The 22,700-nt window shown below is 40.0% G+C and overlaps 1 protein-coding gene and 1 long non-coding RNA gene across 2 annotated transcripts; one reads left to right on the top strand and one right to left on the bottom strand.

Moving 5' to 3' along the window:
* Positions 1–535: 535 nt before the first annotated feature.
* Positions 536–17,127, bottom strand: LOC108658249 (dynein beta chain, ciliary-like). Its single transcript, XM_089265195.1, has 7 exons — positions 16,794–17,127; positions 15,652–15,917; positions 15,022–15,589; positions 14,847–14,959; positions 14,491–14,782; positions 14,284–14,437; positions 536–1,419 (listed from the first exon to the last, which is right to left on the bottom strand). Exons 1-7 carry the CDS (start codon positions 17,109–17,111, stop codon positions 536–538), a joined length of 2,595 nt encoding a protein of 864 aa, XP_089121321.1. The 5' UTR covers positions 17,112–17,127.
* Positions 4,103–4,643, top strand: LOC149090473 (uncharacterized). The gene is made up of 2 exons (XR_016197600.1): positions 4,103–4,414; positions 4,477–4,643. It is a non-coding gene; the product is annotated as an uncharacterized LOC149090473 (long non-coding RNA).
* Positions 17,128–22,700: the final 5,573 nt, after the last annotated feature.

The raw sequence follows: 22,700 nt of genomic DNA, 5'->3' as shown, positions 1-22,700 counted from the left end.
AAGAATATTGTTTTTTCGTTTTAATAAATATTGATCGGAATATACGTATATAGTTATGGATAAATATATACATATGAATGATATGGCGATTGGTAGGACGGGCTAGCTAGGATTAGTACATATGCTTGTGTATGGATTGCTACACAGCCTCATACATATCTATATATGTATATAAGGATATATACATCATATAGGCATGAAATCGATATACATATGTAATGTAAATTAGTACATATATACATACATACATACACAAGAGAATATGGTGTATAAGTGCCAGTATATGTATGTATGTACTATTTTACGTAAATATGGGGTACTTATCTCGACGGCCGATGGAATGATGTGGATGTGGATAATATCCGGCTCGAAGGATCAAATGTTGAAGTGGTGGCGACTTCAATAAATACAAAAGATCAGGTTGTATTTTCCTAGTCTTTATTTATGTATATGCCAGGAGAGGCAAGTGACGAGTGTGTCGGCGGGTGTGAGAAGCAGTACCCCGCGAGCCAGTAAGAGAACTGGGGCAATGTTATTAACAGAGTGCTGTTAATAGCATAACATTATCAAAACAGTTAATAATTTTAGACTTACCCATAAATCGAATAATGTTGTCATCAGCGATTTCAGGGGGATCTTGTGCCACTCGATATAAAAGATTCATTGTTTCATAAATATCATCCAACAAATTCTCGGCAAAAAATACAAATCCTGTTTTGGAATTTGGATCAAGATTAAGAAAATAAACAACAATCGGTTCTTGTAATTCCATGAAAATTTCGAATATTGGGGCATTATTTTCATATCGGTTTTCAACTTCCAATCGCAAATAAGTAATGCTTGTTATAACACTATCCAAAAGACACTGAGCAATAATACTATCCACGTACTTCTCATACTCTCTGAAGAGTTTTCGCTCTTCTTCACTAATACCTTTAAGCAACTCATATCTATGAAATGGTGTTATAGTTTCTTCCTCGCTTATAGACCTTTCTTCCTCTTCCCTATCTTCAGTTTTTTCTATTTTTTGTTTCTTTTTTATCTTTGTTACTTTTGATATGGCTGAAAGACTTAAGACTGGAGGCCAAATATCATCAGCGTCTGCTTCTTCTTCACCTCCTTCTTCAGAAGGAAGCGTATACCGCCGTGGAATATCAAAAAATAACTTTAAGTTAACGTACATAAGAAGGTCTATAAGCCTCTGTGTAGTAGCTGCTTTCTCAGCACGCTCCATTAAAATTTCGTCACGTGGATCTGTATGAAGCATTAACTGTGCATTTAAATCTTTTCGCTGAAAAAGCGGAATCTTTCCCCAGGATTTAATACTTTCCTTTATGACCAAAAGATTTTCTTGAGCAGCAACAAGACGATCATGTAAGTATTTAACCAATTTGAATATCTTGACTATAAACTTTTGATCTAAAAAAATAAAATGTTTCCGTAAAAGTAAACGTAAGTAAAAAGGCAAAGCTTTACGTCATGCTCAAGCTCGTATTTGAGCAAATTAGACAAGTGAGTTTGCTTGACTACGAGATCCCCTAAACCCTACGAGCAACTGATATTTCAATGATTATTCGCACATGCACACACACAGGAATACAAACGCATACATAAACAGGGTTGGCTTTCTAGCATTACTTGTGGATGGAGGAACATGTTGATGAACGTGATAAAATGCATGCAATTGTTAAATCGTTAATCACTACCTTCCCCGCTCTGCGCAGTAAACAGCGACTCCGCTTGGGCTGCGCTGTAGTGTGGGCAATATTAATCGAATTTATTTGTTGAATAATTTAATTTCTAGACGTCCAAACTTAATGAAACTTTAATAACTTGATCATATTGTTCAAATAAGTGTACATTCCAAAGCATAAGTGTCTACTACTTAAGGAGGTGGATTTAGGGGTGGGGGTAAATTTTAACAAAAAACGAAATTATATAAAATACGCATAAATCTACATTTAAAATTTGGAAGCTCTAGCTCTAAAGGTATAGTAGATATAATCAAATAACTAGCTTTCGATAATAAAATATTGGGAGTAGTTATAGATTTTTAGTGATAAACTTGATATGCGCGTGATATACATATGATCTAGAGTTCTAAAGCTAGAACGTTGAAATTTCGCACGTGAGCTAATGCTATAATTCTATAATTACTGATGAAAAAATTTTTATGTCTACGCCCACTGGGGGCGTGGCCCACTTTCATGAACTTCACCGGAAATGGTCTCCTCCTTACAACTCAAGTCTCCGTTCCGAATGAGACGAAACTTGTGATTCCGACTAAATTGTCATCTTCTATAACTCTTCCATTCCGAGTTCCCGACAGCACCACTACGAAGTGAGGGTCGGTTTAATAACTGCCTGAATGATATTCTTCATTCAGGCCCAACAATCCCACCAAAACCCTGTGCTCCTTGTGCTGTCCAACTAACTAGAGGTGGGCACGGGCCGGGTTTTTATCGGGTACCCGTGGGCACCCGCGGTTACCCGTGGGTATGGGCTGAAAAATCTAATTTCGGGCTGGGTGTGGGCGGTTGCGGGTTAGACTGCTTAAATCCGATGTGTAATTTGCAGGTGCTCTGTACTTGCCTGCAAAAACAGGGTTGCTTTCGACATCGATAATTTTGTGTGCGCTTGCCAATTCTTTGTGGCACTGCGACCGGCGAATAACTCATACTGTATGTGTATGTGTGTAGTATAGTTACTGGCGGGTAACTCGCGCTTATATTTAAGCACCTGGATTTAATTTTAATGATCGTGGGTTGGCTATCAGAAGGAATTAAAAAAAAAGTTTAGAACCTTATTAAGCTCAGTATACGAAATGGGATGCGATTTTCGATCCCTTGTACCTGTTCATATATTTACATATGTACATATACAGGTGCATGACAATAAAAAAAAAATTCTAAAAAGAATTGGCATATGCACTTGTCACTTTAGTTAATCAGCTACTTACATAAATACATACATACATATGTATGTATAAGCGCGCCTCTTCATTTCGAACCCAAAATCATTCAGACAATTCTTAGTTGAGGTAGGCAGCCAAAGTTCACGTCCCATGCATACACACATGCACGCCAAAGTTCACGTCCCATGCATACACACATGCACGCCAATGTTCAAGTCCCATGCATACACACATGCACATACACACACGCACATGTAATGGCAAATAGGCAAACAAATGCTTCTTCAAGTGCTATTCCATAATTGTGACCATCGCATCGCATGCGTACACACAATCAAATGTACATATATACATATGTATGTATGTATGTGAGCATTTCACAAGATCAACCAAATGCAAATGCGGGGTCTTAAAATTGCTACAGGCAGCAAGAGCTTCGCACACAGGCATACCAATGCTCATAGTACATGTAGCAAGGGAGAGTGTGTGTGTGCATGCTCATCGCGGAAATATTTTCATTATGAGCTTTCATACCCTTTTTAGAAATTATCATGAAAAAGCTAGCATTTTGTATGAACGTGGCAAACGCTTTACAAATTTCAATATACCCTTCACACAAACGGAAAGAGCTGGGATCGTCGCGAACAAAAATTGAAATTTTTGTTCGCGGCTGAGAGTGATGATTTCAGCGACCATAGAGAGCGAGAGAGAGAGTAGGACAAATGGCACATAGCTGTGCTTCATACGGCATTGGGACCATTTCGGTTGAGCGCTCATAGCGCACTGTTTTTGACGTGCAGCATTTTCACTGCTTGAACCTCCAGCGACCGAGACGAGCAAATACGAAGAATAGTGGTCCCTCAACTTAACAGTGTCGAGGTGTAGAAAAATTTGTTCTACATGTCTAGTCTATGTGTTCTCTGGTCAGTGATAAAACTGTCCGCTGACGGAAATACAAATCTTAATTTTATTCCAGCATTTTGACAACAAAATCAATAAGATTGGTTCGCTGTTTAGAAAATGTAGCAACGTAATATTCCGTTAAATATTTAAATATTTGCTATACCTGATTTCGTGTACACATACGATTAATTTTTGTATCGACGATCTCTATAAAATTGTCATTACGATTAAAAGCATAATAAGCATTGTACAAGAAAATTAACGCTAATAATAATGAGTGTGATAATCACAATATGTACAAATTGATAGAAAATTCTTCTGGAAGGAGTTATGTTTGGAAAACTTTCAAGATTGTGGAATTCGATGGAAAGCCTCTTGATTTTGTGTGCTGCTGCAAATGCAAGCTTGTTTTGGCTTTTAGCGTCAAAAATGGCACCACAACACTTGCTCGGCACAAATGCGCTTTCATGCCTCCACCCAATCAACCATTGTTAAACTTTGCATCGAAGGCTGTTCCGAAGAATGTTCTTGATGATTTAGCTAAAAAACAATTAGCTTTTGTAGCCAAAGACTTGTTGCCATTAAACGTAACTGAGGGTAGGTAAAAGATAATTTTTTTTTTTTATATTCATCAATGTTAATATTTGCTAAATTTATAGGAACTGGTTTTCGTAATTATGTTCAAGCTATATTGAACATAGGCGCCCAGTACGGAACGCGCGACTCCCATGATCTGATTCTGTCCCGAAAAAAGTTAACAGGAAATGTTATGGTTGCAGAATACAATCGAATAAAGGATCTGCTCACTACTGACTTGTCAAACAAACACATGGCATTCACTACCGACATGTGGACCAACCAGTTTACCCAGAGAAGCTTTCTTTGCTTAAGTGCACATTATATTGATGAGTCCTTTTGTTTAAAAGAATTTCTAGAAGAAACAAGTAAGAAAGCGCTAGTCGAGACTGCTCGACTACGAGATCCCCTGAACCCTACAAGCAACTGATATTTCAAAAATAATTAGCAAACACACACGCACACACACACACACGCATACATACAAATACACGCACACACACACGCATACACACACTCACATATACAGGCGATTGCGCTTGGGTTGCGCTGCAGTGTTGGCAATATAATGAAAACTTATTTGTTGAATAATTTAATTTCTAGACGTACGATCGTAATGAAACTTTCAGAACGTAATCATAATGTTAAAATGTATGTGTATACCGAAGCACAAGTCTCTAGTATTTGATATACGACTTTTACAAAGATGAGGGTGAGGGGGTGGATTTAGGTGTGGGGGGTAAATTTTAACAAAAACCGAAATTGTATAAAATACACCTTTATATACGTTTTAAATTTGGAGACTCTAGCTTGAAAGATGTAGGAGATATAATTATTTAAGTAATCTTCGATAAGGTTTTTTATCGATAAAAAAATATCGGAATGAGTTATCGTTTTTTAGTGATAAACTCGATCTGCGCGTGATATATACGGACATTTTAAAAAAAAAGTTGAAGTCTCTAGCTCTTATATCTTCTGAAATCGACGCGTTCATACATACGGACGGACGGACGGACGGACGGACGGACGGGCAGACAGACGGACAGGGCCAAATCGACTCAGCTTGTCGTCCTGATCAAGAATATATATACTTTGTGGGGTCTGCCACGCCTCCTTCTGCCTGTTACATACTTTTAACAAAACCATTATACCCTGATTTCCCATTTTCAATGGGTTCAGGGTATAAAAAAACTGGCGGTAACATTTTAGAGCAAGTGAAGTATATATTGCTTGAGTATAATTTAGAAAGTAGTTTAAGGAGTAGTGTTACTGTTACTGACAATGGAGCCAACGTGGTTGCCGCCTTCAACACTTATAAGAGACTTTCTTGCGCCTGTCATAACTTGAACTTAGTCATGGACGACGTTTTAGAAAAGAATCCCGTTGAAGAAATTAAGACCTTATTGGAAAAATCAAAAAATCTTGTTAAATATTTTAAGCATTCAGAGCTTAACAAAAAACTGAGCAAATCACTAAAACAAGATATTATATGGTACGAGAAACTAAAAAAAAAAATTGTAAAATTGAAATGTATGACTCCAATGTTATGGAACATGTAAAAGAAAAGACCTTGAACTCTTTAGAGAAGCGTTTTCAGCCAACTTCCGTTCATTTGGTTGGATTATTTTTAAATCCCCCATTCAAAGAATTAGGTTTTTTGCCAGCTGAAAAAAAAAAATGTCTTAGAAACCGTTAAATGCATGATGTCAGAAATTTATGATATGCAAAATGATTCAGTTGAGGACGCGAAAATTGAAAACTCTCCGCCAAATTTGAATCATGAATTTCAAGAGTTTTTGGACAAAAATCAACCAAAAAAAGAAAAATTGACGAACCTGACAAAAATGCAATTGACTTAGAAATTGATAAATATTATGCCACACGCTATAATTCAAACTTGTCAATCTTAAATTTTTGGCAGGAGGCAACGAGCCTTAAATTGTTGCAAGTGGTGGCCAAAAATATTTTATGTATTCCGGTAAGCTCTGCAACAAGCGAGCGAGTGTTCTCCTCTTCTGGAAAAATTTTAAATGAAAGGCGAACAAGGCTATCAAGCGCAAATCTTGATATGCTCCTTTTCTTATATAAAAACATATAATATTTCTGTAAATAATATTGTAATTTTTAAGAATAAAATTGTTATTTTTGAGAAAAAAAAAATTGTAATGTTTGAGAATTAAATTTGTTGTAATTGTTTCGGGCGGGCGGGTTGGTCGCGGGTATGACAATTATTTTTGCTTTCGGGTACGGATAAAATTTTGAACTTCTGACCGTGGGCGGATCGGGCCGGGTGCAAAAAATTTGCCCACCTCTACCTGAGACTACGACGTCACTCAACAAGCCAACACGAACCGAATGCTCGGATTGTTGCCATGCCTGGATTTGTGTTTTTGTTGTTGGTGTATGTGTATTATTTGCATGTCTGTGCAACAGTCGTATGTCGTCCAATCAGTCGCACTGACAACTTGGCTTGACCGACAAGTTTGAATACACAAGTTTGTGCAAACCTCACACCATGTTGCTTACGTGGCTACTCATATGCCCTGAGTCTACGACGTCGCACAACATGTTAATGCGAACAGAATGTTCGACTTGTTACCAGACTGGATATATATATGTCGAAGATCAAGTTGTACTAATATGTTGACGCGCACTGTAATGGTGCTTCTATTTTCCTTTATGCGTGCCTTCGAACTTGTGCGTGTGTGAGTCGAGCCTGTCTGTTCGTTGCCCTTGAACAAAGAATGCTCTATGACAGAGTATGGTGGTTGTTTTGGTCACACATGAGCGCAACTTGCATAGTGAAATTATTGAGAGTATTTGGTGGTCAGTATGTGAAATAAGAGTTGTTTGCTATTTCGCGACTATTGTAATTTCATAAGAATATTGCATCAGCCGTTTGGTGTGTTGTGACTGGTCAGTTACGTTTGGAACTTGTCCGCCGCCGAAACTCGCTGCACAATGGAAATTAAGCAAGAGAATACTAGTGCTTCAACAAGAATACTAGTGCTTCGACATCAGAAGTGGGATTCGGCTCACTATCTACCACTCTGAATGAGCCACTACGAATATTAATTGAGCAACAAAATAAAAATTTAATCGAGCTTGTAAAGCATTGCAATCAAAGGCAGCTGAAACCACAAATAATAAGACAATAGTGTTGCCAAAATTCAACGCAGAAGTTGCTGGCGCCGACGCAGCAGCATGGTGCGCTACAGTGAATATCATCATGTACGTAGCTGATTAACTAAAGTGACAAGTGCATATGCCAATTCTTTTTAGAATTTTTTTTTATTGTCATGCACCTGTATATGTATGTAAATATATGAACAGGTACAAGGGATCGAAAATCGCATCCCATTTCGTATACTGAGCTTAATAAGGTACTAAACTTTTTTTTTAATTCCTTCTGATAGCCAACCCACGATCATTAAAATTAAATCCAGGTGCTTAAATATAAGCGCGAGTTACCCGCCAGTAACTATACTACACACATACACATACAGTATGAGTTATTCGCCGGTCACAGTGCCACAAAGAATTGGCATATGCACTTGTCACTTTAGTTAATCAGCTACTTACATAAAACATACATACATATGTATGTATAAGCGCGCCTCTTCATTTCGAACCCAAAATCATTCAGACAATTCTAAGTTGAGGTAGGCACACGCCAATGTTCATGTCCCATGCATACACACATGCACATACACACACGCACATGTAAAGACAAATAGGCAAACAAATGCTTCTACAAGTGCTAATCCATCGCATCGCATGCGTACACACAATCAAATGTACATATATACATATGTATGTATGTATGTGAGCACTTCTCATGATCGACCAAATGCAAATGCTGGGCTTTAAAATTGCTACAGGCAGCAAGAGCTTCGCACACAGGCATACAAATGCTCATAATACATGTAGCAACGAAGACTGTGTATGTGCATGCTCATCGCGAAAACATTTTCATTATGAGCATCAACACTTTCATACCCTTTTTAGAAATAATTATGAAAAAGCTAGCATTTTGTATGAACGTGGCAAGCGCTTTACAAATTTCGGTATACCCTTCACTTAAAAGGAAAGAGCTGGGATCGTCTCGAACAAAAATTTCAATTTCTGTGCGCGGCTAAGAGTGATGATTTCAGCGACCACAGAGAGCGAGAGAGAGGGACTGAGAGAGAGAAAGAGTAGAAAAAATGGCTCATAGCTGTGCTTCATACGGAATTGGGACCATTTCGGTTGAGCGCTCACAGCGCACTGTTTTTGTCATGCAGTATTTTCATTGCTCGAACCTCCAGCGACCGAGCCGAGCAAATACGAAGTATAGCGGTCGCTCAACTTAACAGTTTCGAGCTGTAGAAAAATTTGTTCTACATGTCTAGTCTATGTGTTCTCTGGTCAGTGGTATAAGTCGGTTTTGGCCTTGAGACAATTTATCGGATTGGCTTCATATTTTCGGTTTCTTATTCTAGAGACAATTAGGTCAAATGCTTACTTGATGATGATGATGAGTTTTTCGAGATTATTCCACAACAGTTTTATTTATATATTTGCTAATTGTGTGTCCGCTCATACATATGTACATATGTACATACATGTCTGCACATATGAGCAGCCTTGGATTTATTTGATTTCCACTCGCGTACTTCTAAACAGCCCAGCAACACAATTAACATACATATAAATTCACAATAAAAGGTTCCACAACATATGCACGGCACATTTAAATAATTAATAAACTTAAATTGCTAAATTGGTTGTTTTGCTTTGTGTCCAAACAGCTGAGATCGTAACTAGTATCAATAACTTTTCCGATAATTATCACCGGCCGCCACAATTTCGTGACGATAGTTTTGCACGATCAGAATTCATCGTAATTTAAAAACTATTGCAAAATAAATAGAAAATAGATTTTTAGTCTTTTTTTTTTCTTTTATTGTTAAAAGGAAATATCCCCAGCTTAATAAATTAATTTAATTGTTTAATTTATCCTAATTAAATTTATTAAATTTTTCCATTTTTCGTTTATTTGCTTAACAAGACATTTTCTTTTTCAATTTGTTCTACAAAATTCAGTTGACAACTTGTTTTTGTCAACTGTCTGTATCAGAAATTTCCGCCAGCTAATTCCTAGTTAGCTTCCATGTCTGATCGTTCGGGTCGAGCGCAACTTAAGGTACCCGCTTCGCGTTTGATTAAACGCAGTGCCTCCGCATCTCCCATTCCGTCCGGGAAACCACAGACCACCAGCACTTTCAAGCGCAGTCCGGTCATAACCCGGTCCAGTCCGAAGCCCGCAAATCCATTAAATATGTCTCTGTCCGAGTTCATCGCGGCTGCGGATAGGCTTATTAAGTTCGAAGCCCGCATTGACGGTCCAGGGGACTCTAATGCCACCCAGGCGGCTCTACTCCGGGCCTTCGAGATCCGCCGAGAGCGGGTCAGGGCCTTGTGGGATGATGCTGAGCAGCAATATAAGGTATGTGCCAGAGCGTTGAACCAAGGGGCGAGCAGTGGCGAAGTTGAAGCCATGGAGGCCAAATTCGACAACTGCTACACAGTGTATGAGCGGTGTACACCGCCCGCTCTTATGTCCGTTACTTTTTCCTCATCTGGAGGCTGTCGCCTTCCACCCGTTGATACGGAAGTGTTCCGCGGCGACTACTTGCGCTGGCCAACATTCCGCGACCTTTTTACTGCTATTGGCGATGCAAATGCCTTAGTCGCAGAGTATCCTCTCACAAACGACGGCTTTGCAGCGGCTTGGGGCTCCTTGTGTGATCGGTTCGAGAATAAGCGGCTGTTAGTCAACAGCCAGCTTAAAATCCTGCTCAACCTCTCCAAAGTCACCAAGGAATCAGGCTCGGCTCTCAGAGAGTGGCATGGCACCATTCATAGATGCGTCACTGCAATCGAGCATGCTCAAATCTCTACGGAGAATTGGGACTGTATCCTTGTGTTCGTGTGCACATCTAAATTGCCAGATCACACTTGATCCCTCTGGGAGCATTCACTGACACAAAAAACACAAATTCCAGCCTGGCAGGACGTTAGTCACTTTCTCAGCGAGCGTGCTCTTGCTCTCGAGGCTATGGAAGGTGATCGTTCTGCACCAGTAGCTACAATCTCAGTTCCGAGATGCACGAGCTCTGCCCCTCCCAAACTAATCAACTCCTTCACAACGCAAGTGAATCTGTGCGATCTGTGTTCAGAACAGAACCATCCTATTCGATTTTGCCCTCGGTTTCTCTTGCTGTCTATCCACGAACGAGAGGCATACATCAAAGCAAAGAGGTTTTGCCTGAACTGCTTCGCTAAGGGTCACCAGTTACGAGAGTGTACCAGTACGCACAACTGTTTCAAGTGTAATGGTCGACATAACACCCTACTCCATAAGGACAATATTCCTCGGTCTGCTGCTGCATCCGCAACAGCTATAGCCCCAATTCGTACGCAAGTTATGTCCAACGTCCAAACGTATCTGGCTGCCAGCACGCGAGGTGTCCTCCTCGGCACGGCGGTGAATAACATATGCCATTCCGGAGCAATCTATCCCGCCCGTGCTTTAGTCGACTCAGGATCCGAAGCAACTTTCATTTCTGAGCGACTATTCCGGAAAATCAAGTTGCCCTTCAAATCCATGCAGACTCAAGTTTCCAGCTTGAATCAAGCAGTTACAGATCATGCACAAAAGCTATGCAGCTTTGACATTGGCTCTCCTTCGAAGCCGAGACTACGAATCGAAGCTGCTGCTCTCGTCCTTCCAAAACTTGCCGGCAAACTCCCTTCATCTCAAATTCCGCAACTCTTATTGAACCAGCTGCCGAATATTCAGCTAGCTGATCCCGAGCTCTACAAGAGTTCAGAAATTGATGTCCTTCTAGGTGCGGATATCCTTCCGACTATTATTCAGGGAGGTTACCATCCGAATATCTGTGGACCTCTTCTCGGTCTAGAGACTGTTTTCGGTTGGGTACTGACTGGCCCACTTTCACGAACTTCACCGGAAATGGTCTCCTCGTTCACAACTCAAGTATCCGTTCCGGGTGAGACAAAACTTGAGATTCCGGCAACTCTTCCATCCCGAGTTCCCGACAACACCAATACAAAAGTGAGGGTCGGTTTCAATGAGAGCCTGAATGATATCCTTCATTCAGGCCCATCATTCCAACTCGATCCTCATCCTCGTTGCATTAAGAAGAATTGCTCCTCCCGCAACACACGTTATGTTATTAACAGCACTCTGTTAATAACATAACCCAGTTCTCCTACTGGTTCGCTGTACTCGCCGCCCCGCGGAGTACCTCGTCCCCCCTCGAGCGACACTTGCCTCTCCTGGTATTGACAAGACATATATGTATATCTTTACTATTCCTATACGAGCAACAAAGCTTTAATCTAAGAAATAAAGACGAGGAAATTACAATCCGGTCTTTTTACTTATCGGCGACGCCATCACTACAACAATGGGAAATCAGCATAAAATGGTTTTGTTGAAATGTATGCAACAGGCAGAAAGTGGCGTGGCAGACCCCACAAAGTATAATAGAAGTCTCCAGTCTAGAGCAAACCTTTCCCATGGTGTCTAGGAGACAGATTCATCTATACGACTATGGCTCATCTGGTGGTTTGCTAGCCAACGTCTGGGTTTAGGGAACGTCTCCTGAACTATACAACGAATGCTTACTACAAGAGACGTGCCCTACAAAATGGAAGACCCAGAACCTGGTATGGCTTCCCAAGGCAGGCAAACCACCAGACGAGCCATCTTCATACAGACCGATCTGCCTCTTAGACACCATGGGAAAGGTGTTTGAGAAATTGATCTGCTTTAGACTAGCGCCGGAGGCCTATCACCAACTCAATTTGGATTCCGGAAGGCCCGGTCAACAACAGATGCTCTAGAAAAAGTTGTTGGCCTGGCAACTTCCGCCATCCAAGGCACCAGATAAAGGCACGTGACGAAGCAATACTGCATCATCGCGACCCTGGATGTTAGAGCGTCTTTAACACAGCTAGTTGGGATATGATACTGAATGCGCTGTCACAATATAATACTCCTAAATATCTAAAAGAGATAATAAAGAGGTACTTCAGAGGAAGAACACTGGTATACAACACGAGTGAGGGTTCCCAAACTCATACAGTGTCAGCTGGAGTACAATAAGGCTCAGTGCTGGGGCCTCTCCTATGGAATATCATGTACGACGGCGTACTGCGCTCGGAACTACCAGCAGGTGCGCACACTATTGGCTTTGCTGATGATGTGGCTGTCGTCGCAATAGGCAAGGAACTTAAAGATACAGAGGATATGTGCAGCGAAAGTATCAATCGCATACCAAGCTGGTTGACAGGAGCTGAGCTCGAGCTTGCGGCGCACAAGGCGGAAGTCGTCCTAGTAAGCACTCGCAAGAAAGTGGAGACTGCCAATATAAGGATAGGCAGCGTCAGCATCGCGAGCACTTAGAATATGTGCATAAAAAGGCAGCTGATTCTTGTAGAGCTCTATAAAAAATTATGCTTCTAATGAGCGTCATTAGGTCTGTCATCCTCTATGCTGCGCCAATATGGTCAAGAGTGATGGCAACGCCGAGCTACAGCCGGGACATTTGCGTGATCTACAGACTGAGCGCAATCAGAGTCAGCTGCGCTTTCAGGACTATCTCCGATGATGCGGCGCTTGTCATAGCCGGGCATGGTGCCACTGGAGTACCTGGTCGCCGAAGCCGTGGAGCGGAGTTCGCACGCGCATGAGCGACACAACGCTACCAGGGAGAACATCATTGCACGATGCTCAGCCAAAGGGCAGTGGACGCACAAGCTCATCCCGGAGCTCGAACCATGGGTTAACCACAAACACGGCGAGGTTAACTTCTATCTTACGCAGATCCTCTCGGGCCATGGATGCTTTCGAATCTATTTGAAGCGTTTTGGTCACGAGGAAACGAGTGCCACGAGTGCCCCTGGTGCGGGCGAGGGCATGTGGAAGACACCAACCACATACGATCTTAATGAAACTTTCAGAACGTAATCATATTGTTTAAATGTATGTATATTCCGAAGATCCATTCTCTAGTATTTGAAATACGCCTTTTACAAAGATGAGGGTGAGGAGTGGATATAGGGGCGGAGTAAATTTTAACAAAATCCGAAACTCTAGCTTGAAAGATGTTGGAGATATAATTTTTTAACTCATTTTCGATAAGGTTTTTTATCGATAACAAAATAACGGGATGAGTTATCGAATTTTAATGATAAAGTCAATAAGCGCGCTCTATGTACGGACATTTAAAAAAAATTTCAAGTCTCTAGCTCTTATATCTTCTGAATTCGACGCGCTCATACATACGGATGGACGGACGGAAGGAGAGACAGACGGGCAGGGCCAAATCGACTCGGCTTGTCGCCCTGATCAAGAATATATATACTTTGTGGGGTCTGCCACGCCTCTTTCTGCCTGTTGCATACATTTTAACAAACCCATTTTATGCTGATTTCCCATTTTTCTATAGGTTCAGGGTATAAGGACTTCTGGATCATTTTTGCTTTCTCACAAAATAATCGACATGTTGCAGTTCTGCAATTCCAAGCAGCGAGAAGTGCGAATTATTATTGAAATATCAGTTGCATAGGTTCAGGGGATCTCATAGTCTAGCAGTCTCGACTACAGCTTTCTAAGTTTATTGTGGGTAAAAAATAACAAACTCGAAAAATTTGTATATATCGATATTGTAAAGCTGCATATTAAGAATTTATTTTTCTTCAACAACCCTAAATTTGACCCATCATGAATATTAAAACACTTTCATATTCAGCATTATTACATAAGCAAATGAACGAAATTATTTAATATATACCAGGAGGAAAAGCATAAAACTTACTGTATGCGTCCCACGTAATTTTTTCAATTAGAGGCTTTATTTGTTCATTGATCATTGCCATTTCAACCGCAATAAGGGCTCTCTCCGTTTCATGTGCTCTGTCTTTAATGTCATTGCACCATTCGGCGATTCGTTCCAGTTTAATACGGGCTTGCTGTTATTTTGATTATTATTATACTTTTTTTATGTTCACATTATTTTACTCACCCAAAGGTTTTCTTCTAAACCAAAAAATTTTAATAGATTGGGTGTTAGGTCGCATTCCAAAAGACGTAGTACTTTTATGTCCTTTAGAGCTATTTTAAGATTTTCTTTAAAGTTTACGGAAAGGTTTTCGTCGTCGTCCCTCTTAAGCAGAGAAGTTGCCATGCTTTCTTGAATGCCAGACCAACATTCAACAACCCATTTGGCTAGTATGCTTTTAATAAAACCATTTACTTCCTGTAGCATACGGTTATAAAGGTCTAAAACATTTTTCCCTCGTTCGTTTTCAAAAATCCTACAAGCAAGTATATTACATTAAGATGAGGAAAAAATAATTTTATTTTTATGTTAATACTAACGGGTAATCATATAGATCGGTATCCTTATATATAGAGGTTATCCGATAGCGAAGTTTATTAAGTAATGCAATAGAACCTGAAGTTTTTGGAAAACAGTCATCAGTCGGTATAGCCTATTAATTTAGTATTAAGACTGAAAACGTTTATAAACATTTTGTAGATAAAGTTTAGTTACCACTATTCCCTTTTCGGAATACATCTGCTTAAGAATATTAAAGTCTTCCTTCACATATAAAATTTCATTTTCAAAATCGTCAACAATAAAATGCATGAATGCATCAATGTGAGTCCTTATTATAGGTCGAAGGAGAATTTGCCCACCAAGCAGCAAATCATGGGAATCTTCAAGTGCTTTTTGAAACTGAGTTGCAATCATTCTTTCTAACATATCAGTTTTTTTCTTAAAATTAACGCGATCTATTTCAAAATTAGAATTTTCTATTTCTGGATCTAAGGGGTTATATTGTATATTGGTCCATTCACGATAATAGCTTTTATAGTCCTCTAATATCTTTTCAAGAGCTGCTGTAATTTGTCGACCCTTCAAACCACCAATAACTATTTTATCCAATTTCATGAAGTCCCGGCCAGTATTAAATAACTCTTGAAGTTCGTGAAGACGGTCAATAAAAAGGTCTAAGCGTTGAAAAATTTTTGCTGCCTGCCATGTCCAATCCTGCGAATTGAATGTTGTACCAATTTTGAATTTTTTTAATGAATTTCGGCACTCTCTATAAATTGTTCTAAGGTTGTGAACAAAGTTATTTTTAAATTATTTTTTTATTAATATGGTTTCGAAACTTACTTATAATATTCGATATGCTGTATATTCATAATTATTTTTTTATATGCCTCTTCTACATCCCCTTGAAACATTGAATCAGGCTCAATCGTACGAATAACACATTCAATTAGTGAATTGTGAAAAAGATTAAAAAAAAGTGTCATATTATCAAGAGTGTGAAAATAACGAGAGTGGCCCCAAACAAGTCCAACTGTTAGCATTAATGGTCTGATTTCCATTCTATTATCATCCATAATATTCATCTCAAACCTATCGATTTTTTTCTTCTAAAAAAAAAAAAAAAAATTTTTTTAAATATTGACAGATTTGAAAGGCGGCTAAAATTTTAATTAATAATTAAGACAGCTCTAGTCGAGTCTGCTCGACAACGATGTCCCCTAAACCCCTCGAGGAACTGATATTTCAATAATTATTTGCGAATTTCTGCTTATACAGAACTGAATTGCTTAATAACTTTCCTTGTCGATGGACTATCTCCAAACTTTCAGATCGTGATCAGAAATACGTGCATGTGCCAAAGCACAAGTGTCTAGTACTTGAAATACGCCTTTTACAAATATGAGGAAGAAGGGGTGGATATGGGGATGAAGGTTACAAATAACAGAAAACCAAGTAAGATGACTCCAGTCGAGACTGCTCGACTAGGAAATACCCTGAACCCTCCAATCTGATATTCTAATCATTCTGCACTTCTTGTAGGGGGTAAATTACAACAAAAACCGAAATTATACGATATACGTGTGATATACACGGACCTAGTTGACAAATTTCAAGTCTTTAACTTTTATATCTTCTGAGATCGACGTATTCATCTATACGGACTGACAGACAGATGGACAGGGCCAAATCGACTCAGCTCATCGCCCTAATCAAGAATATATATACTTTGTGGGGTCTGCCAAGCCTCCTTTTGACTGTTACATACTTGTAAAAAAAAAAAAAAAAAACATTATACCCCGAATTCCCATTTTCAATGAGTCCAGGGTATAAAAAACTGCTAAAATGGAATATAGGATAGGATTGAGAAATTACTGCACAACATTAGTAAAGAAATATATACCACTACTTATGCCTGGGCACTCCATGTGATTAAGGAAATCACTCATCATATAAAAAAAAATAAAAATAAATAAATTGCTTACCAAAGCAGCCAAACATTTCGTTATATCCCGCGCTTCTGCTAAAGATTCCAACACAAGCTCCACGATTCTTCGATAGGAGTGTTCGAAAACTGATTGAATTTTTTCTAACACAAAGCCAATTGTCTTGATTCTAATATCCCCTAATTGATGTGCAAGATTCTCTAGATTTTCTTGCCGAGATTCCCAATAGGCGAATATCGCCTCAGGAAGTGGGTATTTTTCTGTAGAAAATATTTTGTCTGTTGGTTTCACACCTACAAGGTTCTCAACTGAATCCAGCCATTTTACTACCATAAACTCGATGGAGTGTTTCATCATATGGTTAACTGACGCATCTTCCCTGTAATATTTTTAATTACATTAATTATTGTTCATTTTAAATGTATTAATTAATTAAGACAGGTAATAAGAAATGGTTTAAAATATATTGTGAGGAGCGATATAGGTATGCGGATTTTCTTAGTAAATAATTTGAATTAAAGCTTTACATAATTGAGGTCGGTTGCTTAATATAAATCTGTTTATTATACTCCGAGCTCATTGAAAATGGGAAATCCGGGTATAACGGTTTTGTTGAAATGTATGTAACAGGCAGAAGGAGGCGTGGCAGACCCCACAAAGTATACGTATTCTTGATCAGGGCGATGAGCTGCGTAAACTTGGCCCTGTCCGTCTGTCTATCTATTTGTTTATTGTTATCGATAAAAAATATTAATGAAAATCAGTTATAAAAAATTTATATCTCCTAAATAATTAAAGCTGGAGTCTCCAAATTTTAAATATATATTAAGACGCATTTTATAGAATTTCGTTTTTTGTTTTAATTTTTACTCCCACCTTTATATCCACCCCTCACCTTAATATTTGTAAAAGTCGTATTTCAAGTACTAGAGACTTGTGCTTCGGTATACACATACAGACATTTAAACATTATGATTACGTTCTGAAAGTTTCATTACGATCGTACGTCTAGAATTCAAATTATTCAGCAAATAAGTTCTCATTATATTGCCAACACTGCAGCGCAACCCAAGCGCAATTGCTACACATTTTATACATTTTTATCGATAAATACCTTATCGAAGATTACTTAAATAATTATATCTCCTACATCTTACAAGCTAGAGCTTCCAAATTTAAAATGTATATTAAGATGAATTTTATACAATTTCGGTTTTTGTTAAAATTTGCCCCCACCCCTAAATCCACCCCCTCACCCTCATCTTTGTAAAAGTATATCGACTTGAGCTTCTGTACACACATACATTTAAACATTATGATTACGTTCTGAAAGTTTCATTACGATCGTATGTCTAGAATTCAAATTATTCAGCAAATAAGTTCTCATTATATTAGCAACACTGCAGCGCAACCCAAGCGCAATGTTTTTTTTTTTATATATTCGTTTATTTACAAGCTTATTATACTACAAGTTGAAAAAGTCTTAGCTCGGATGCGCGCGATGCTTGCGGGACGGCCATAAAGCATTGCTTCGCAAGCACTATGCGCTACCTTAGCCTGGTACAGCTCGTCTTCTTATTCGCTCGACCCTGCGCAGCTCCATCATCACTGTGGCCGCGAAGGTGCTTGTTAGTTCCCAAGCTTCCTCCGATTCCAGCATGGCGTTGACTATGTTGTCCGCTCTGATGGAGCGGCCCAGTGCCTCTTCTAGACGTCGCCTCTCCTCCAGGAACCGTCCGCATACGAAAAGGATGTGGTTGGCGTCTTCCACATGCCCTCGCCCGCACCAGGGGCACTCGTCAGTTTCCTCGTGACCAAAATGCTTCAAATAGATCCGAAAGTATCCATGGCCTGCGTAAGATAGAAGTTAACCTCGCCGTGTTTGCGGTTAACCCATGGTTCGAGCTCCGGGATGAGCTTGTGCGTCCTTCGCCCTTTGGCTGAGCTATTCCACTTCCTTTGCCATCGTGCAATGATGTTCTCCCTGGTAGCGTTGTGTCGCACATGCGCGTTAAATTCTCGCCTGTGTACATATGTGAGTGTGTGTGTGCGTGTGTGTGCGAATTATTATTAAAATATCATTTGCTCGAAGGGTTCAGGGGATAGAAAACACGTTGAAACGAAGTTGAAGTACAGCAAATGTGCAGTAGCATAGATGCTTGGAAAAAGTTCTTTGGCGGAAGAAGTCTGACCTGGACGCAGGCACACAGAGGGCAACCCTCATTTAGAGCACAATATGGGGCTACACATGGAAGGTTAATGCGGGATAACGGTAAGCAGTCATGCAGTCAGACACACCGGTCAGAGTGACGACCTGACTGACGGTGCATAAATCATTTTCTCCTACCTCAACCAAAAAAAAAAAAAAAAAGAACAAATAAAAAAAATAAATGATTCAGGGGATCTCGTAGTCGAGCAGTCTCGACTAAAGCTTTCTTATTTATTTTCAGTGCAAGGTTTGGCTCGCTGTGTCTCATAATAAATTGCCTTCGTATTTGTGCGTGTATGTGTTCGATGCATGTGAATGCGTATGGCTTTGCTATTTTGTGTGTTTCGCGACTGCTGTAATGGTGGTTATGTGTTGTAGGCTGTCGTCATTTAATAAAATATATAAAAATTTTGAAATAATAAAAAGAAAAATTAGCTACGCGCCCCAGATTTGATCTCGGTACTTCGCGATCGAGCGCCACTCAGCTAAGCACGACGCCACTTCACTCTTCGAAATTTTTGTGGAGAAACTGAAATAGATTCACTAACTGCTGATGTGATTATAAGAATATACTGGAAGCAGTTTGAATGTATGTGTGCACACGTATAGGAAACCTGTTGTTGGGCCAAATTCACTTATCTTATTGTTAACTTGAATTTTTTTTATGCCTATATTTTTACATTTGGGTTCACCCTAATTACTCTATCTCTCTTGCGTGGTGAACTCTTATTACTTGCATTAATTCGCCTAGCTCTAAGCAAGCTGCGCTTGCTCATACGTTTGTACTTTTAGTGTATATCAAGAACTCTACGAATAAACGTTGCACCTACGATGCGCTGAATTTCATATACGGCTCATTAGTTTAGTTAGAACAGCATCCCCATACTCTGAACTCATGCTAGACAGAAAAACGCTTCTGATCTTACATTTTGGCACCCAACGTGGGGCATTGCTGTTTAAGTTCCGTGCAACGCATTTAGAGTTATAATTTGGCTTATGTACAGACATATTCTGCATACATACTTCTGTGCATAAGTGGGATACATATATCAGCATACAAGCTATTAGTTGTGCATGCACTCGCTTGCCTTGCTGTTCGCACCGGTCATTCGCTTTGGTTGACTTCGCTGTCGCTCTGTGACCCCCGCCGTCGCATCACCGAGTCATCTTCTTCGTTTCGTCAATCTCTCGCAGCAAAGCATAAAGTTGTTGTTGATCGAATAATGTCTCTGGAGAGCCTTAAAACACAGCGCGCGAATACTCGCCGCAATATTAGCCGCATCAGCAATGTTGTCGATCCCAAATTAAGAGAAGGGAAATCTGCACCAGTTCAAGCTGAATTAAAGTGTCGCTTGGAAATTTTGGAAGCTTACTTTAAGCAAGCAATGGTATTGCAGACTCAAATTGAAAAGGAATGTTCGACCGATACAGGACGCACCGAATTGGAGGAACTGTATGTAGAAATAAAGGTTTGCATTACAGAGCAACTCACGGAGGATATACACGAATCAACATTCGCTGCGGTATCTTGGCCCACATTCTTATCGTCGGCCAAGCTGCCCAGACTTGCGTTACCTACATTTGATGGCAATTATGCGGACTACAAGAATTTTAGTGCGCTATTCAACCAAATGGTGGATCAACAGAACAGCTTATCAAACATCGAGAAGTTTAATCAACTGATCAGCTGCTTAAAGGGACCAGCATTAGAAACGGTAAAGGCATTTCAGATCACACCTGAAAACTACCGAAAGGCACTTGATCGCTTGAATCAACGCTACGACAATCCAACATTAGTGTTCTTGGACAATATCTCGTCGTTATTTATGCTCAAGAGTGTATCAAAGTCAAACAGCCACGAAATTCGAAGTTTGATTGACAACTACAGCATTGTACAACTCGCTAAAATCATTAGGCAACAAGGCACAAATCGCACAGGCAATGTTAATAGCCATTGTTATGGATAAGATTATTAGATTGGATTATTCCAGGGTACAGGTAGTTGAGAGGCATTGCCAATATTTGGAATCATGCGGTAAGTCCGAATCGAGCCAGGGCCGTACAGCGACTGCTAGCAAACCACGAAGCCAGACAACCACGCGACATGGTTTGTCTTTTAATTGTTCAACTCACTCATGTCCTCTTTGTATTAGCTCAGAGCATCGAGTCTCACGTTGCAGTCGACTTCAAGAGATGTCGGTTGCAGAGCGCTATGAAGCAGCGAAACGACATGGTCTGTGTCTAAACTGTCTTGGCAAGGGCCACCAGGCATCCAAGTGTCCTTCTACTCAACGATGTCGATGTTGCTCGAGACTTCATCACAGCTTACTACATCGGCAGCTGTGAGTAGATCGACAACTATGTTGCCCAGCGGCTCGAATTCAAATGATGTGGTGACACATACACACACCAATCGAACAGACCAAGTCATTCTAGCAACGGCCATCGTTGAGGTCATGGATGCATCTGGAAACTACAGGATCGGTCGTGCTCTATTGGATTCTTGCTCACAGGTGAACTTCATCTCAGAACAGTTCGCACAAGCACTACGCTTGCCAAAGGTCAAACGGCACATGCGAATCTGTAGCGTTGGTGAGTCACACACATACATCAAGTTTGGCACTTCGGCCACAATCAAATCACGCTTGGAGATGCCCATTGATACCCATTGATTTCTGCGTAACGGCACACATTGCCTCAGCAGAATCGGACATAGACACTTCATCATGGAACATACCGAAGAACACACCTTTAGCTGATGAGAAGTTTCACAAAACTCGTCATAACGGTTTACTTATTGGCACCGAAAAATTTTTTGAAATTCTTGCAGTGGGACAAATCAAATTGGGTCCCAACCTTCCTATGCTTCAGAAAACGTTACTTGGATGGATTGTGTCTGGACGCTATAAGGGAGAACATCAACAGACGCACTGCTTATCGCTCTCACAGGAGGAGTCAATAAACAACAATTTGGAACAACTCTGGCGTATCGAAGATTTGAGTAAACCAATCGACAAGTTCATACCTGAGCAACAGCAGTGCGAACAAATGTTTACTCGCTCTGTACGCCTACAAGCAGATGGTAGAATTATTGTTCGGCTACCATTCAAGGATGACCCACGACATCTAGGATCTTCATACGAGTCTGCTAAGCTGAGATTCGAGTCACTGGAACGGCGCTTAAATCGCAATCCCGAGTTAAAGGCAGCATACATAGCATTTCTGCGCGAATATGAAGATTTAAATCATATGAGTTTGGTACACTCACCAAGGCTTGACGAGCCACATAATTACATACCACATCACTGCGTCTTCAAGCCAAATACCACTTCAACGAAGCTCAGAGTTGTCTTTGATGCCTCAAATCGAACTTCATCGCAACAATCACTCAATGATTTGCTAATGGTTGGACCGACTATTCAGACTGATCTATATACGCTTCTGCTACGCTTTCGAACGTACAAATATGCACTGACTGCAGATGTTGTGAAATGTTCAGGCAAGTATTGGTGGACTATCGTGACCGCAAGTTCCAATACATTCTTTGGAGAGATTCAAGAGACAAACCACTACGGACATATTCACTAAACACAGTCACATATGGTACGGCCTCAGCACCATATCTCGCCATACGCAGTATGAAATATTTGCCTGATCTACATATGCAAACTCACAAATTGGATCACAAGCTATAAATTCATCATTCTACGTGGATGACTTTCTTTGTGGGCATGACA

This window comes from Drosophila navojoa, unplaced genomic scaffold, assembly GCF_054131105.1.
Source record: "Drosophila navojoa isolate 15081-1374.11 unplaced genomic scaffold, UAZ_NAV_1.0 NAV_Backbone_155, whole genome shotgun sequence".
In the NCBI taxonomy this organism is placed as follows: Eukaryota; Metazoa; Arthropoda; class Insecta; order Diptera; family Drosophilidae; genus Drosophila; species Drosophila navojoa.
The sequence above is the reverse complement of the archived record's forward strand: the minus strand, read 5'-3'. Positions and strand labels throughout refer to the sequence as shown.

Bases quoted from the DNA above. Each gene is read 5' to 3' on its own strand.
- LOC108658249 (XM_089265195.1), bottom strand. From the start codon at position 17,111: ATGATGAAACACTCCATCGAGTTTATGGTAGTAAAATGGCTGGATTCA. The intron at 15,918-16,793 runs GTAAGCAATTTA...TTTTTTTTTTAG, and splicing joins CGAAATGTTTGGCTGCTTTG to AAGAAAAAAATCGATAGGTT. The intron at 14,960-15,021 runs GTAACTAAACTT...CTAAATTAATAG, and splicing joins ATTCCGAAAAGGGAATAGTG to GCTATACCGACTGATGACTG.